The sequence below is a fragment of the Engraulis encrasicolus genome, chromosome 18, assembly GCF_034702125.1.
Source record: "Engraulis encrasicolus isolate BLACKSEA-1 chromosome 18, IST_EnEncr_1.0, whole genome shotgun sequence".
Lineage (NCBI taxonomy): Eukaryota > Metazoa > Chordata > Actinopteri > Clupeiformes > Engraulidae > Engraulis > Engraulis encrasicolus.
The window spans coordinates 2,063,737-2,078,932 of record NC_085874.1 but is presented as its reverse complement, the minus strand read 5'-3'; the positions used below and the strand labels follow the sequence as shown (position 1 = coordinate 2,078,932).

Below are 15,196 nucleotides of genomic sequence, written 5' to 3'. Positions count from 1 at the left end.
GAAGGGTTTAGCAAAAGCCATGAGGAAGTAGCCTATGTGTGTTTTCTGGACAAGCCCAAGTTTACTTTTGACTCAAAGGCCATTGTCTACCGCATGCAACCCAGTACTGATAACAAGGGTATTTGAAAAATGCTTTATTATATTACTGGAAATGATTATATGATGCAGGAAATTACACCAAGGAGTTACATAGGCTACTATGCTGAAAGGTTTTCTTGTGTGGCCTGTTGCTTGCTACCCATGTTTCATCTGAATGAAAATGGATGAAAATATTTTTTTTACATCATTTTTGAGGGAGGGTTCATACAGGTAGTCTACTAAAACCTGCTGTGAAGATGGCAAGGGTAGCATGGGCAATGAAAATACTGTGAGGAAAAAGTGTCACTTCCATGTGCTCTCTCTCTCTCTCTCTCTCTCTCTCTCTCTTGTTCTCTCACAATCGCACACATACACACACATAGCAAGAGAGAGGGAGAGAGAGAGAGAGAGAGAGAGAGAGAGAGAGAGAGAGACTAAAGGGCATGGAAAATACCCCTTAAAATTCCTCGGAAACATACTTCAATGTTGACACAACGGTGAGGTGCTTTAAGTATATACAGGAGGCATACCTCAGGCTCTGCTGTATCCCGATGGCCTCTTGTTAAGCTATATAGCCGTTAAAAGCACAAATGTAAACAGTATCATGGGGGAGCGAGGAAGTTTCAGCCGTCAACATGTTTGCTCTAATAGTCTGACCAGAGGATAGACGTCTTTAAACATATTCACACTCAACATGTTTCACATTCTTTAATGTTGGTGTGAGCCTTTGGACTATGCCTATGTGAACACACAGTTCCTAAATAGTGTTAATCAGGACCACTGACAGCTTTGGCCAGGCCCAGGATAAAATGATCTGAAAGGCCCCCGCACAAAATGCATACAATGTAATGAGGACTCAATTCTTGGGCCCCTCTGTGCCAGGGCTCAGGACAACAGACCTGTTTGTACGCTCCTTTCAGCTTCCCTGTTGTCAATAATAAAACAGTGTTGTGCTGTTGGAGATAATGAGTTTGTTCGATTCCCACCATTACATGAGGTAACTGGTAAGATAAACGAGGAAAAACATACTGCTCCTGTTGGATGTATTATGACTTAGGGCCTATCATGTCAATGATCATTAAAATAATGATTTGTTTAAGCACCTCGTAGGCAGTCTGAGGGGCCATACACCTACTGTGTATTTTTGCTTGGAGGACCATGTGAGGCTAAGCTGGTGCTGTAATTGAGTGATACAGCCATTTGCTTTAGTGACTTGACTGGCTTTCCTGACTTGCTTTTCCTCTCTCACAGGAATTTATGGTGGTGCGTGAGGTTAACGTAACGTTATCCCCTTGGCAACATGAAGCCGTCATCTCGGCCTCCTCCCTCCCTCCCCACCTCCGGCCACTGATGTGAATGGATGGAGGCTCCTCCTCCCCCCTCCCCTCCCCCAGCATCACCTCCTCTGCTCTGCACCGCCCCCGCATCCCCCATGATACTCCTCCACACACCAGACCAAACAGCATCACACTCCACTCCTTGGCAAGTTGTGCTGATGTTCTTTCGTCTTTTTCCACTTTGGAAAGCTAGTGTGTGTGCATGTGTTTGATTGCTGGGAAGAAGGAAAACGGTGTGACATTAGGACCCAGGGAACAGAACTGCTGTGTTTGTTGATCAAAAGTTTGCTGATTGTAGTGTTGGCTGACTGGAGAGAGAGAGAGGTGGAGAGGTGGGAGAAAGTCAACGGGCTTATCTCTGAAGGAGAAACGTGCTCACTGCGCACACAAGCAACAGGCAACCAGAGGGCGATTCGTCTGATACAACAAGGAAAACCCTCTCCCGTGGGACTGGGAACTCGGGGTGGAACAAGTTCAGAGAGAAAAGCCAGTTGTGTGGCCTCAGTAACAGATCCATATCACCTGAAGCAGAGCACAGCACACCACGTCGCTCACTTCTACTCCAGACAGCTTACTGGGGTCTGGAACTGGTAGACTTTGGACCTCACAGTGTCTGGTCGACTCACAAGGTCCATTCAGGTAAGCACCTCAAGTCCACTTAAAGAATAAAGTAGGTCCACACACAGAAGGGGGATTAGGCTACTTGTTTCAATAGAGTAACTTGACTAGGGATTAGGTTCATTGCATAACTTGTAATACCAGCATAAGTGGGTTGTGTTATTTTTTTGCCGATTCACTTCTGTTCCTGCTGAGGTGGTCTTTCTGGTCCTCTTATCTACAGAGGGGTTTTCTTGTGTGAACACATTGTCTTGTTGTGTGAACATTCTGTGCCGTCTTAAGCAGGAAAAAAACAGCCCATTACCTGTACAAGGTTGTTGTTTCGGAAGTACATTTTGTACCTATGGCTGGTTATCTCATCTGAGGAAGAAACCCCCAAAACATTTTCCCACGTAGCTGAAGCTTGTCACACCATCCCCTTACGTGGAGCTAAAGGAATGCTGCTGCTCCAAGGTAATGGCATGTAGGGGGGTTGTGTTGTTGCTCACACAGAAATCCATATGCTTCTGGCCAGCAAGCTCAGTTGCTTTTCAAATCAGAACCTCTGCTACAAACACAGCAGCGCACGGCAGGCAAACAGCTTTTTTTTGTACATTTAAAGCAACACTGCATAGATATTTGTCTTCTGTCCTCCTACAGGTCGGAAACGGGAGTGTCTGCCCTTATCATGGCACAAATGGGTGCCGGAGAAGCCGATTAAAATATGTCTTAACAGTGTCTTAACAGTTCACAGAGTCATAAACCATGGAATGGTTGTGGAAACCGTATTTTAAGGTTGAAAAAAAAACCTTCTCAGTGTGATAAACTTGGCACACTACAACTTAGCTGCAGTTTAAAGGAATTTATTGATAGGCCTACATGTTTGAAAGCTGGCAGGTGTATTGTGCAATGCAGCTCACTGGTCAGGAATGGCAATAGTGATTCAAAGACTGCTGCCAGGTTTCGGCTCAAGACATTTTCTTTTTGCCTCAAGAAAAAGAAAAATAGGCTACATTCCTCTGCCTGAACATGATTTGAAAGGCTTGGCTGCCTCAGGTGCTTTTTTGGTCTGGCAGAACACACACACACATACTCACTCACTCACTCACTCACTCACTCACTCACTCACGCACGCACGCACGCACGCACGCACGCACGCACGCACGCACGCACGCACGCACGCGGGCGCGCACGCACGCACACACACACACACACACACACACACACACACACACACACACACACACAACAAAACAAAGGGAAGAAAGAATGAGGCTGGACTTCCTATCATTTTCAAGCTTGATTTTGCAAAGGACACTTTTCATTTTCACCTGGCAGTTGCACTTTAGTGCAGATTGTGAGCGGGCCATGAGAAAGGGAGAAACTTTTCCAATGTTTAATCTTTGAGATAAGATGGTACAGTGGAATTGCTGCTAGTTGGAACCTGTCTCGATTGCCACATATGCTATGCCGGTATACAGGTCACGGATATAACTGACTGGAAATACATTATGAAACTTGCAACTCCATGGACTTATAGTATAATCATAGATTCACATCTATCTATCAATCACATATTTGTACAAGGTCTACAAGGGTCTTGAAGGTCTACAAGGTAGACATAGGGAATGGTTTTCACATGCTTTGCTGACATAACTTTTTAATCTCTCTTACACATTTTGAGAAGAAAACGGCTCCCGCTGTACTGTACCTGCACGTCTGCAAGTGTACAATACCACTGTACCTTCAGTTCTGAAAGCATATAGGCCTACAGTACAGCAGTGGTCTCCAAAGGGCAGCCCGGGGCCAGATCCGGCCCGGGAATGGCAAACATTTGGGCCACCATGAGGTTGGAACTAGAGATGCACCGGATCCAAGATCCGGTTCCGGATCCGGCAGGATAATAGGGTTTTTCACAGGATCCGGATCCGGTTCCAGGATCCAGGATCCGGTAGCCTAGGCTTTTCAGTCAAAATAGTTTGAGCCAACGTGATAAAAAGGGCCCACGTGTGTGAGTAGGCTATGTGTTTCAACCCTTTCGTAGGATCCGGTATCTGGTTCCGAATCCGGCAGGATCTTAGGCAGTGGATCCGGTATCCGGCAGGATCCTAAAAATCAAGATCCGGTGCATCTCTAGTTGGAACAAATGAGTGTCGTCTGTGGTCAAACGGGCAGACGATCTGTTTGGCCCTCAGCCTCATTTGTGCGACATCATGCGCCCTTTCGGGGGGAAATAACTGAAGATCACTGCAGTAAATGTACTCATGTGTTGACTACGTCCTCGTGACTACATGAATAAAGAGAGGCAGTTACCGACAGAGTGCAGAGGTGACCTCCAATGACATGGCCTTCATAAGGACTTCATTTCATGCTGCCCATCAGGCCTGCTGAGCAGATGGGCAAATGGGAGTGTTGTCTCAGGCCCAGGGGGAGAGGAGGCCCAGCATTGGTTCCCCATTAAATTGCATATATTGAGAGGGGAGGCCTTTTCAGACACAGTATATTTTGCCCCGGGCCCGGTCAAGGCTGTCAGCAGTCCTGCTGCACATATCAGGCTTTAGATAACATCTTCAGATAGCTTTAAAAGCTGTTTTATTTAAACAGTGAGCAGTCTAAGTGCACTGCAAATTGTGGTTAAGACCGTATTAGCTTTTAATGAGTAATCAAGAATGCAACAAGAATAAAGAGATGTTTGTTTTTCACACGCTTGTAAGGTACAAAACCGCAAAAGCACGATATGACATTTAACAGCACAATTCCAGCAGGGTGCAGCTCACAATTGGTTACGATGTGGCAGCTGTGACCTAATGGTTAGAGGACTTTGACTGGCCGTCAACAGAGGGCTGCCAATTTGAATCCTGCTCTAGAATTTCACCAGAATGTGGCTGTTTGTCCTACATAAAGCAAGGTGTCTAACCCCAGAAGGTGTCTGTACCCCTTCGCTAAAAATAGCGTAATTTCGATTACCGACCTACATGTGGCTGAATAAGGTCCCAGGATAACTTTCGGCCTAGGTTTGGAGGACAGGGCGAGATACAGGAAATGAGTGGGGAGAGAGAGTTGGGAAAGGATTGGGGAATGACCTGAGGTCAGCATCGAATCCGGGTCCCCGGGGCAAGGGTATGGTGCCTTAGCCCACTAAGCCACAGTGCCCGAGAGGCACTTTTAAATTCGCGACACACATTTTGATAATAACCTAAAAAGGTAACATACTCGACCTTTTTAGCCTATCCACTCTGTGGATGTATTGTAATGTAATATTAATTGCCATAATACGTGTATGTTATTTAAATTACTGTAATAATAAAATAAAAACATGTTTCATTTTCCTCCAGATGCCTCTGAAGAACGGGCAGTACTTCAAGTCGGCCACGTTGCGGTGGTCTCGGAAGCAGAAGCCGCGGGCCTCGGTGCTGTCGGGCAGCATGATCAGCCAGCCGCTGGGTGACTTCCGCCACCTCTCGCACATCGGCCTGGACGAGTCCTTCGGCGACGTCTCAGTCTTCCAGCGCAGCGGCAGCCTCATCCTGCACGGCTCGCACAGCGACCAGAACATCTACCAGCACCTCATGGGCCCACCGCCGCCCAAACCGCCCAGGCTGCTCACGCCCGAGGAGGCCGCCGCACAGGCCCGCAGGTCACCGGCCGCGACCACCGCCGCCGCTGCTGCCCCCACGCACAAGAAGTGCCACTCACTCCCCCTGCTTGATGAGGTGGAGGTGGTGGGGGTGGAGGTTGGACTGGCCCCTCCGTCCATGCCCTGCAGGGAGAAGGCAGATGTGCAAGTGTGGGGCGGGGAAGTGGATGGACGTGCTGCTGTCTCCACTGTTGCTGTGCCACTGGCAACCAAAGGCCAGCAGCAGCGCTTCATTCCTGTTGGCTCGGAAGACATCCCGCTGTCTCTCAACCTGGACCTGGGACCCTCCATACTGGATGACGTCCTGAGGGTGATGGACAGGCAGTGAGGGCCCGAATCCTTAATTTTGCCTTGAATGACTGGAATGCTACATTTTTGTCCATCTGACTTGTCACTTTGACATGGGTCATTGCTGGCACATTTGTGAGAGTGCCAGAGTGTATCGGGAGTAGAAAGCTGCACATGCTACCCTGTGAAGAAAAGCTGAAGAGCTTTTACTGTTTGTTGCCAATAATTGTTGGTGAAATGCTGTTCAATCTGATATTTCTTTGTAAAAACAGCCAAAAAAACAGTTATTGGCCTCTGTGGACTGCACAGAACAGATAAATGATTGACTTTGAAATTACTGATGGGTGTGGAGGAGAGAACTGTGAAGGAAGTTTTTTTGTTCTGCCTTTGATAGTCCACTTCCCACTTCAAACTGTGACCAGCTTCTGCTTCACGCATAGCCTTCATTGGGAGAGACATGGGTTAAATGTAATACAGTCTGTTTTTCCTGGTAGACTGTGTACAGTGATGCATTCAAACGATTTAACACTGTACGTGAGGAGAATTGCTGTAAAGCCTCTTAACGGTGCCTCTTTGTACAGTATATGCTGTCCCTTGCAGAGGAAACACGTGGTGAAAAATAAGGCTGTCTTGGACAGACTGTAAAAATTATGCCTTAAGCTGATGGTTTAAAAGATTCTAGGAATTGTTGTTGTTGTACATAAAACATATCTTATTCAATAAATTTATATTCTGAAAGTGGTTTCCCTAATTTTTAAGATTCATGACCTACCTGGCAAGCCAAACTACATGTCTTTTCAAGGCCATGGATCAACATACGCAACTGGAGAAAGCTGAATTTTTAGAGTTACACCACCCCCTGCTGGTGATCTGTAAAAGTTCAACAAAAGCAACTTCTACAAAAAACGCCAGAGAAATTAGGCCAGGTTCATTTATATTGTGCACTGCACTCCATTCCATACAACAAGGTAGTGCAATAAATAAATAGATAAATATATTGCACGACATGATACATAACGAGTATGTATCGATTACATGACAGCATGTTTTCATGAGTATATTGTGAGCAATATGTAGACCTATGTTATTACATAAAGCCTATTATGTGTAGGGTGGATTGCCCTAATGTGGGCCACTGCCCAATGTGGGACACCTAAGCTTCAGGGGCTCTGGCTCCTCCCTAAACTAATGAATGTCAGTGAAACTATGGCAAAAGCAAAGCTCTACTACCATGTGACCAAAATAAGTTTACATTTTAACTATCCAATAAAAAATTTGGGTGGGGCAATCATCAAACAAGAATCACCTGCTGTGAAACCATCCAAAAGGCCAATGACATAGAGTTTTGACTGAATTAGTGTTAAGGGTATAAAATCAATATCAATACATCCATGCAACTTTTGATTCTGATGTATTTATGAAATGGTTGTTCATTATAAAATAATGTAAAATGTTGGATATTTACACTTTATATTTGGTTTTAGATTGATTTTCTTACTGTCCCACTTTAGGACAGGTGGTGTCCTAATGTGGGACGGCATGATTTGCCTAATGTGGGACACTGGTTTATGCAATAACAGTGGTAATTTACATGGTGAAAAGGATGTTTTACAGTGTTAAACTGTATTATAGTTGCATATATATTTAAGGTCAAGTGATATTTGAAAGGATTAAAGTTGAGGGCAAGGGATATCTCTAAGGTTTTGTTAGGGATGCACCGATACCGACACTGGTATCGGTATTGGCACCCGATACTGCTCATTATACTCGTACTCGTACTCGTCAAGCACTTGCCGATACCAGCTACGAGTACTACTATTACTCAAAACAATGCAAAATCTCGTCATGTTCTGTGGAATTGAAAGCAGCATGGGAAAAAAGTGCCACCTCATACATTTACTAACATTTAAATCTACATGGAAATGAACAATAAAAATATCACAGGTGGAAAAAAACAAGGCCATGCATTTATTTTCATTGTATTTTGGTGGTAAAAGGTATCGGTATCGGTACTCAGTATCGGCAAGTACACACATTAATGTACTCGTACTTGTATCGGTTTTCAAAAAAGTGGTATCGGTGCATCCCTAGGTTTTGTGTGTGCACGTGTGTGTGTGTGTGTGTGTGTGTGTGTGTGTGTGTGTGTGTGTGTGTGTGTGTGTGTGTGTGTGTGTGTGTGTGTGTGTGTGTGTGTGTGTGTGTGTGTGTGCACTTGTGCGTGTGTGTGTGTGTGTGTGTGTGTGTGTGTGTGTGTGTGTGTGTGTGTGTGTGTGTGTGTGCACTTGTGCGTGTGTGTGTGTGTGTGTGTGTGTGTGTGTGTGTGTGTGTAAGGGGGATGTCTCAATATGACACACACACACACACACGCACGCACGCGCGTGCAAACACAACATCAAAAACATTAAGCTTGAGCTCATTTAAATCGCTATTAGTAAAAAAACATTTTCTAAACTTTAGAAAGACAATATACCTTTAAAAGACTACCTTAAAATCTATGAATTATAACTTGTAATCCCATTTTGTTGATGAATTGCACAGTTTTCAATGAAACGATGGCTGATGTCAAAAATAAATAGTTTTGAGAGAATTATGCTACTTGTTTAGTTGTTTACCATTATTTGTGAAGGTACACCATGGTTTAAAACATTTAACATTGACTTTACAGTGTCTTGCATTAAATTTAACATTACATTTCACTGTCCCACTTTAGGACAATGACTGTCCCACATTAGGAAGTCGCTCATGCTCTGAGATGCTTGGGCACTAAGAGCACTAATGTCTGTATAATTTCTTTTATGAAAAAAATATCTGCATTTTTTCTCTTGATTTTATGAGGGCACCCCTGGGGGATTCCAAAAATGTATTGGATGTGGATTTAATGTGTTGTCTTGACATTGTAATAGTCTTCAGAAGTCCGAAAACCCAAAAATGGCCCACATTAGGGCAATCCACCCTATATAGGTTGGCCATCTATATACTGCACTGGAAAATGTATGAGTAGGGGGTGTGGTGGCTCAATGAGCTGGGACGGCATAACTTTGTGTCCACGACCCGGGTTCGATTCTGATCCGAGGTCCCCCATAAAAAAGGTTTTTTTTTAAAAGTAGAGGTTTGGTGTACACTTCATTGACAGGGTGCCAATTAGTGTTTGAATTCCTTGAAAATGCTTTAATTTGAGTGTTTTCAAGGTTGTGAAAATGAAGTGCTTGAAAATGCTTGAAATTTGTGTCAAGTCAAACTCAATAAACCAAATAATAGAAATAAATTGTTAAGGTACATAAAACAACTCTGAGGGAGAGATATGTCAGATGGAATTTGCCATTTTACACCCTAAAATTGATTAGAGTGCAGGAAATTGCATCTTAAAAACACATTTCTATGTGGGGGAGGAGCCCCACACCCCCTTCCCACTCCGTCTAACAAGTGTCCCACAGTGTTTCCCAAAGTGGGTGCTGTTGCCCCCTTGGTGGTGACCCCCTGGCGCTTCCTCATACCATTTTTGTCTAGAAAAAGCACTGAGTGTCTTCTTTTGTTACACCTGTATTTTTTTCTTGCTGAGGTGAGTACAAAGCAAAGTATACTGGTGATCATTGGTGTTGCATGGTGAGTGTTGCTGTGCTTCCCATGACCATCATCCTGACATGGGCAAACAAAACTGAGGTGCAGCAAAAATGTAAATTTGGTGCTTGGAGGTGCTTGAAAAGTGTTCATGAAAAAGGTGTGGAAACCCTGCTTTGAGTAAATTAACCCAAGGCAGTATTATCAAAGATCACGGTACACCACCATAGCATTCACTAAATCCAGGGCAGTTTATGTCTATTTAGGTTCAGGGTACAGTCCCTTCACAGGCATTTCATTGCAGTGCCCTTAGCAGACGTGTGTATCCAAAGCGACTGAAGAGGTATTGTGGTACAAGGTACAGTCTTCCTGAATCTGGATCAGCCTTCTGATCTGACCTCTTAACCATCACTGCACAGCTGCCTACAGAGCAGAGGGTCCATATCATAGTCCACAGGTGGGCCATGGAGGTCTCATGGAGACTGGCATTTTTCGGCTGTTGCCGTAGGGCTTTCCACCTCACAGTCCTCCATATGTTCTGTTCGAACATAAATATTATAAATTAATAATAATTATAATATATTCAATTACATTATCTAAATTGCCCGTTAAGGACTTCAAGAGAATAACATTTTAATGTTCTTGCACTTTCAGCAATTAGCTGTTTGATTCAAAAAGATCCTACCAGATCCTACCTATGGCAATGGAAACATAGGTAGGCTGTAGGCTACTGCCCAACAAAGACAAAGTGCAGTAACTACATATTTTGTCAAAATTGAGTTTAGAAATGGTCTTCATTACACCTTTATCTTGTGACAAAGCCTTATGGTCCAAAAGTGTCCCGTTTTAGAGATATGTCAAATTTACAGGAACTACAATATCCAACTTGATACCAAGGCTTTGAAATGCATTTTTTTCAGTTTCAATGTTGACATAGTTACTGCACTGTGCCTTTGTAGGGCAGTTTAGAGAGTGTAGAATTGAAAACCACTGGGCCTGGTTCCCACCCACCTTTCTTGTTTGGCGAGGCCAGCCTCTGGTGACAGCGGAAGGCCAGGATGACGACGAGAGCCTCGGCCACCTGGAAGATGATGTAGACGACAGGGAAGAGGAAGAGGGGCCCGATGGTCTCCGGAGGGAAGGCCACTTTCAGGATGGTGGAACACAGCTGGATGTTCTGACAGCCCGTCTCCATGGCAATGGTCCTCCTGCATCTGTGGGAGTTAAAACATGGAATTGGGTGGTGGATTATGTGCTGACACTGCCTATCTGATTGAACCCTTTGGCCAACACCCCCCTTTTCAAACATGAATGTGCACGGCGTAGGATTGTGGCCAGTGTAGGTATTGCATTTTTGAATGCAGTAAGTAATTAACTAAATAGCCTATTAGTTAAGTAATCAAGTAGCCTAGTTAAGTAATGAGTGTATTCATGAATGCACTAAGTAGGACTAATAAACAGTTACGGCGGAGCATTAGGCTCAATAGGAGAAAATTTTTGCAAATCTCTGAGAAAGGAACTCGGAATTTTTGAGGAAAAAAGCCAAAATTTTCGAGAAATGCGCCTTATTCTAATAAATTAATAATAATAAATGAAAAATAATAAGTTCTAATAAGGGTTAGGATTAAATAAGCTAACCGCACAAAGCACGAGCAACTCTACACTAGACGAATAGGGCCTACTTGGGGCTAACAGCCGGAGAACATCCGCGGCAACACTGTTGCATTACCAACCACAGTCCCTCTCGACACATAGGCCTATACCTGAATATCACATAATGTGGCATAAACTTGTACACCTGCCACAGATATGACTCCGGTGTCCTGCTGAACCGCCGAGGACAATGCGAGACTAATGTAGGCTAGGCCTATCTGCGCCTGCCCCAGGCAATCTGACTGTCTGGTCTCATTCATGTCCACTGACCGCCAGTGAATGTCACTTCCGAGGACCGCCTTCTTCATATTTCTGACTTTTTTCTCAAAATGTTCGACTTTGTATGTCAAAACTTTTGACTTTGTCAGGACTGCCTCTGGACTCAATGTTTACGTTACCCCCCCTACTGGCCTAATCGTGCTTTACTCTATGTTTATTTTGAGTGTGCCATGTGCTCTTACCTTGACAGCTCTCCCCGCCCCATTCTTGCCACCTGTTCTGTTTAATTCAATTATTGCTGACCCTGCTGCTCATTGTATCACTCTGATTACCTGCCCTACTTATACCTTGCTCATTTTGTGTTTCTTCATCTGGTTGTCCTGAGCCTGCACTTTGACTCTGTAAGTTTTGATCCTGAGATTCTTGGTTTTTGATCTTTGAACTGAACTCTGATTCTGGAACTCTCATTTTTGATTTTTTGTGACTGGGCCTTTTCTGAACCCTGCTTCTGAAAACCTTTGAGGTTGGATTTTTTAGTTCATGGACATTTACTGAGACCTGATTTTGATTGCTCGAGATTTTTGTATTTTTTCAGTTTTTTTGAACTTTCTCCCTGAATCTCAATTTTTGATGTTTACATTTTTTATTTTTTGAATCACCTAACTGGACTGAACTCTGATTTTTTGACAATCTCTTTTGGATGTTTTCAAGACTGCCTTATTTTGAGATTTACTTGAACTTGTGTTGCTACTCTAATAAATCTCTGGAACTTCACTTTTCTGCATTTGGGTCCTGCTTATCCCGAGCCTGACAGTACAACCAGATCAACTATGGACCCAGCAGACGCCAATCAAGTGAAGTCCGTCCTGGATCTCCATGGAACCATGCTGGGAAAACATCAGACCATGCTTGACACCATCTCCCACCAAATGGAGTCAGTGGCTGCATCGCTAACTGGATTAGCGGCCCAGAACCAGCAGATCCAACTCTCCATGTCTTCCCAAGGAACTACTGCGACACATGGGGCGGCTTCCAGCAGCTCAACATCTAACCCACCGGCCAGAGAACCACGCCTGCCGCCTCCGGAGACCTACGCTGGAGATCCTGGGTCCTGTGAGAGTTTCTTGGTCCAATGTGGCCTTGTCTTCTCTCTCCAACCCTCCACTTTCCCTTCGGATGAAGCAAAGGTTGCCTATGTCATCACCCTGCTGTCTGGAAAGGCTCGTGACTGGGGAACTGCCATCTGGACCAACCAGCCAGCCCTGCGAACGAACTTCACAGAGTTCTCAAAAGAAATGAAGAAGGTGTTCGACCGGTCCAAGTAGGGCCGAGAGGCTGCCAGAGAGGTCCTACAGCTCCGTCAGGGCCGACTTTCTGTATCGGACTATGGCATTCGATTTCGAACCCTGGCGGCTTCAGCGGGCTGGAATGCCATGTATGGGCTAGCAGAAGAGGTCAAGGATGAGCTTCTTCCCCACACCCTGCCAGCTGGATTCGATGATCTTGTGGACATGGCCATCCGCGTTGACGTACGGCTGGGACAGCGGCGTAGGATGCGGAAACCCCTGATCTTTCCCAAGCAAGAATCTCACTCCATCACTCCAATTTCCAGTTCTGTGCTGCCAGACACATCAGAGCCCATGCAAGTGGATCGTGCTCGCATCTCACCTGCTGAAAAGGAACGACGTCTGAGAGACAAAGCATGCCTCTACTGTGGCCAACAGGGACACTTCGTCGATGCCTGTCCGCTAAAAGAAAGCGCTCGTCAGAAGTGAGGGGAGTTCTGGTGGGCGGGCTTTCGAGGAGATCTTCCCCACCACTTCAGACCACCCTGCCTGTCACAGTTTTTTGCAAAGGCCAGCGACTTACCTCCTCTGCTCTTGTGGACTCTGGGGCCGAAGAGAGCTTCATAGACTCTACCTTGGTGGCACAGTGGAGAATTCCGACCATCAAGATTCCTGTGCCATTGGCCATCCACTCACTCAGTGGAAGTCAGTTCGCCCAAGTCACCCATCGAACCGAGCCGGTGAGTCTACTACTTTCTGGCAATCATTCTGAAGATATTATTTTTTATGTGATTGACTCTCCTCTGAACTTTTTGATTCTTGGCCATAGATGGCTGGCTAAACATAATCCACATGTCAATTGGGACAAGAACACAATTTTGGGCTGGAGCCCATTCTGCCTGTCTCATTGTCTGAAGTCTGCTCCTTACCCTTTGTCTTCTCCTGAGGTACATGATGACTATCCAGATCTCTCCAAGGTTCCTGGGGAATACCTTGACCTGAAACCAGTGTTCAGCAAGTCTAGGGCCACAGCACTACCACCTCACCGCCCATATGACTGTCCCATCGAACTGCAGCCCGGAACTAGTCCGCCGAGGGGTGGTATGTACTCTCTCTCTGCCCCTGAACGTCTGGCCATGGAAAGGTACATTGAGGACTCTTTAGCTGCAGGGATTATCCGTCCGTCCTCCTCTCCTGCATGGGCAGGATTCTTCTTTGTCTCCAAAAAGGACGGCTCTCTGAGACCTTGCATTGACTACCGTGGTCTTAATAACATCACGGTCAAAAACAAGTACCCTCTGCCCCTAATGTCAGGGGCCTTCGAGTTGTTGCAGGGGGCGACTGTGTTTTCCAAATTAGACCTGCGCAATGCATATCACCTTGTACGCATTAGGCATGGGGACGAGTGGAAGACGGCCTTCAACACGCCTAGGGGCCACTATGAGTATTTGGTGATGCCTTTTGGTCTAACTAACGCCCCTGCTGTTTTTCAGTGTCTTGTCAACGATGTCCTTCGTGATATGGTCAACAAATTTGTGTTTATTTATTTAGACGATATTTTAATATTTTCCAAATCCTTAACAGAACATGTCCATCACGTGAGATCAGTGCTTCAGAGGCTGCTGGAGAATCAGTTGTTTGTCAAAGCTGAGAAATGTGTTTTTCACCAGGACTCTACTTCCTTCCTAGGCTTTGTCATTTCTCAGAAAGGTCTGGAGATGGACCCATCCAAAGTGAAGGCTGTGGTGGAATGGCCAACCCCACAGTCACGCAAGGACCTGCAAAGATTCCTGGGATTCGCCAATTTTTACAGAAGGTTTGTGCGTAATTACAGTTCTGTGGCAGCACCTCTGACCTGTCTGACTTCATCATCTGTTAGGTTCATCTGGAATGAGGCTGCAGAGAGAGCTTTTCAAGACCTCAAGTCCCGCTTCACTTCTGCTCCTATCCTGACCACTCCTGACCCCACTCGTCAGTTCATTCTTGAAGTGGACGCCTCTGATATCGGTGTTGGTGCAGTTCTGTCCCAGAGATCCTCCACTGACGGTAAAGTCCATCCATGTGCTTACTACTCTCACAGACTCTCCTCCTCTGAACAGAATTATGATGTCGGTGATCGGGAACTCCTCGCGGTCAAGCTGGCACTCCAAGAATGGCGCCATTGGCTAGAGGGAGCTGAACAACCATTCTTGATCTGGACGGACCACAGAAATCTTGAGTACATGAAGTCTGCAAAGCGCCTCAACGCCCGCCAGGCAAGATGGTCTCTGTTTTTTAACCGTTTTAATTTCACTCTGTCCTATCGTCCAGGTTCCAAGAGTGTGAAACCCGATGCCCTTTCCCGCCAGTTCTCTGGAGCCGAGAAGTCCAGAACGGTGGACACCATCTTGCCATCTCGATGTTTCGTAGGTGCTGTGTCCTGGGGAGTAGAGAAAAGGGTTCAAAAGGCGTTGCAGAAGAAGCGTACCCCAAAGGGTTGCCCTACTAACCGTTTGTTTGTTCCCAGATCTGTCAGATCAGAGGTCCTTTCATGGGGGCATGCA

At 45.5% G+C, this 15,196-nt stretch overlaps 1 protein-coding gene across 1 annotated transcript; it reads left to right on the top strand.

Moving 5' to 3' along the window:
• Positions 1–1,532: 1,532 nt before the first annotated feature.
• On the top strand, positions 1,533–6,702 carry LOC134468870 (cdc42 effector protein 2-like). The gene is made up of 2 exons (XM_063222781.1): positions 1,533–2,054; positions 5,348–6,702. Exon 2 carries the CDS (start codon positions 5,348–5,350, stop codon positions 5,975–5,977), a length of 630 nt encoding a protein of 209 aa, XP_063078851.1. The 5' UTR covers positions 1,533–2,054; the 3' UTR covers positions 5,978–6,702.
• Positions 6,703–15,196: the final 8,494 nt, after the last annotated feature.

Bases quoted from the DNA above. Each gene is read 5' to 3' on its own strand.
- LOC134468870 (XM_063222781.1), top strand. From the start codon at position 5,348: ATGCCTCTGAAGAACGGGCAGTACTTCAAGTCGGCCACGTTGCGGTGG.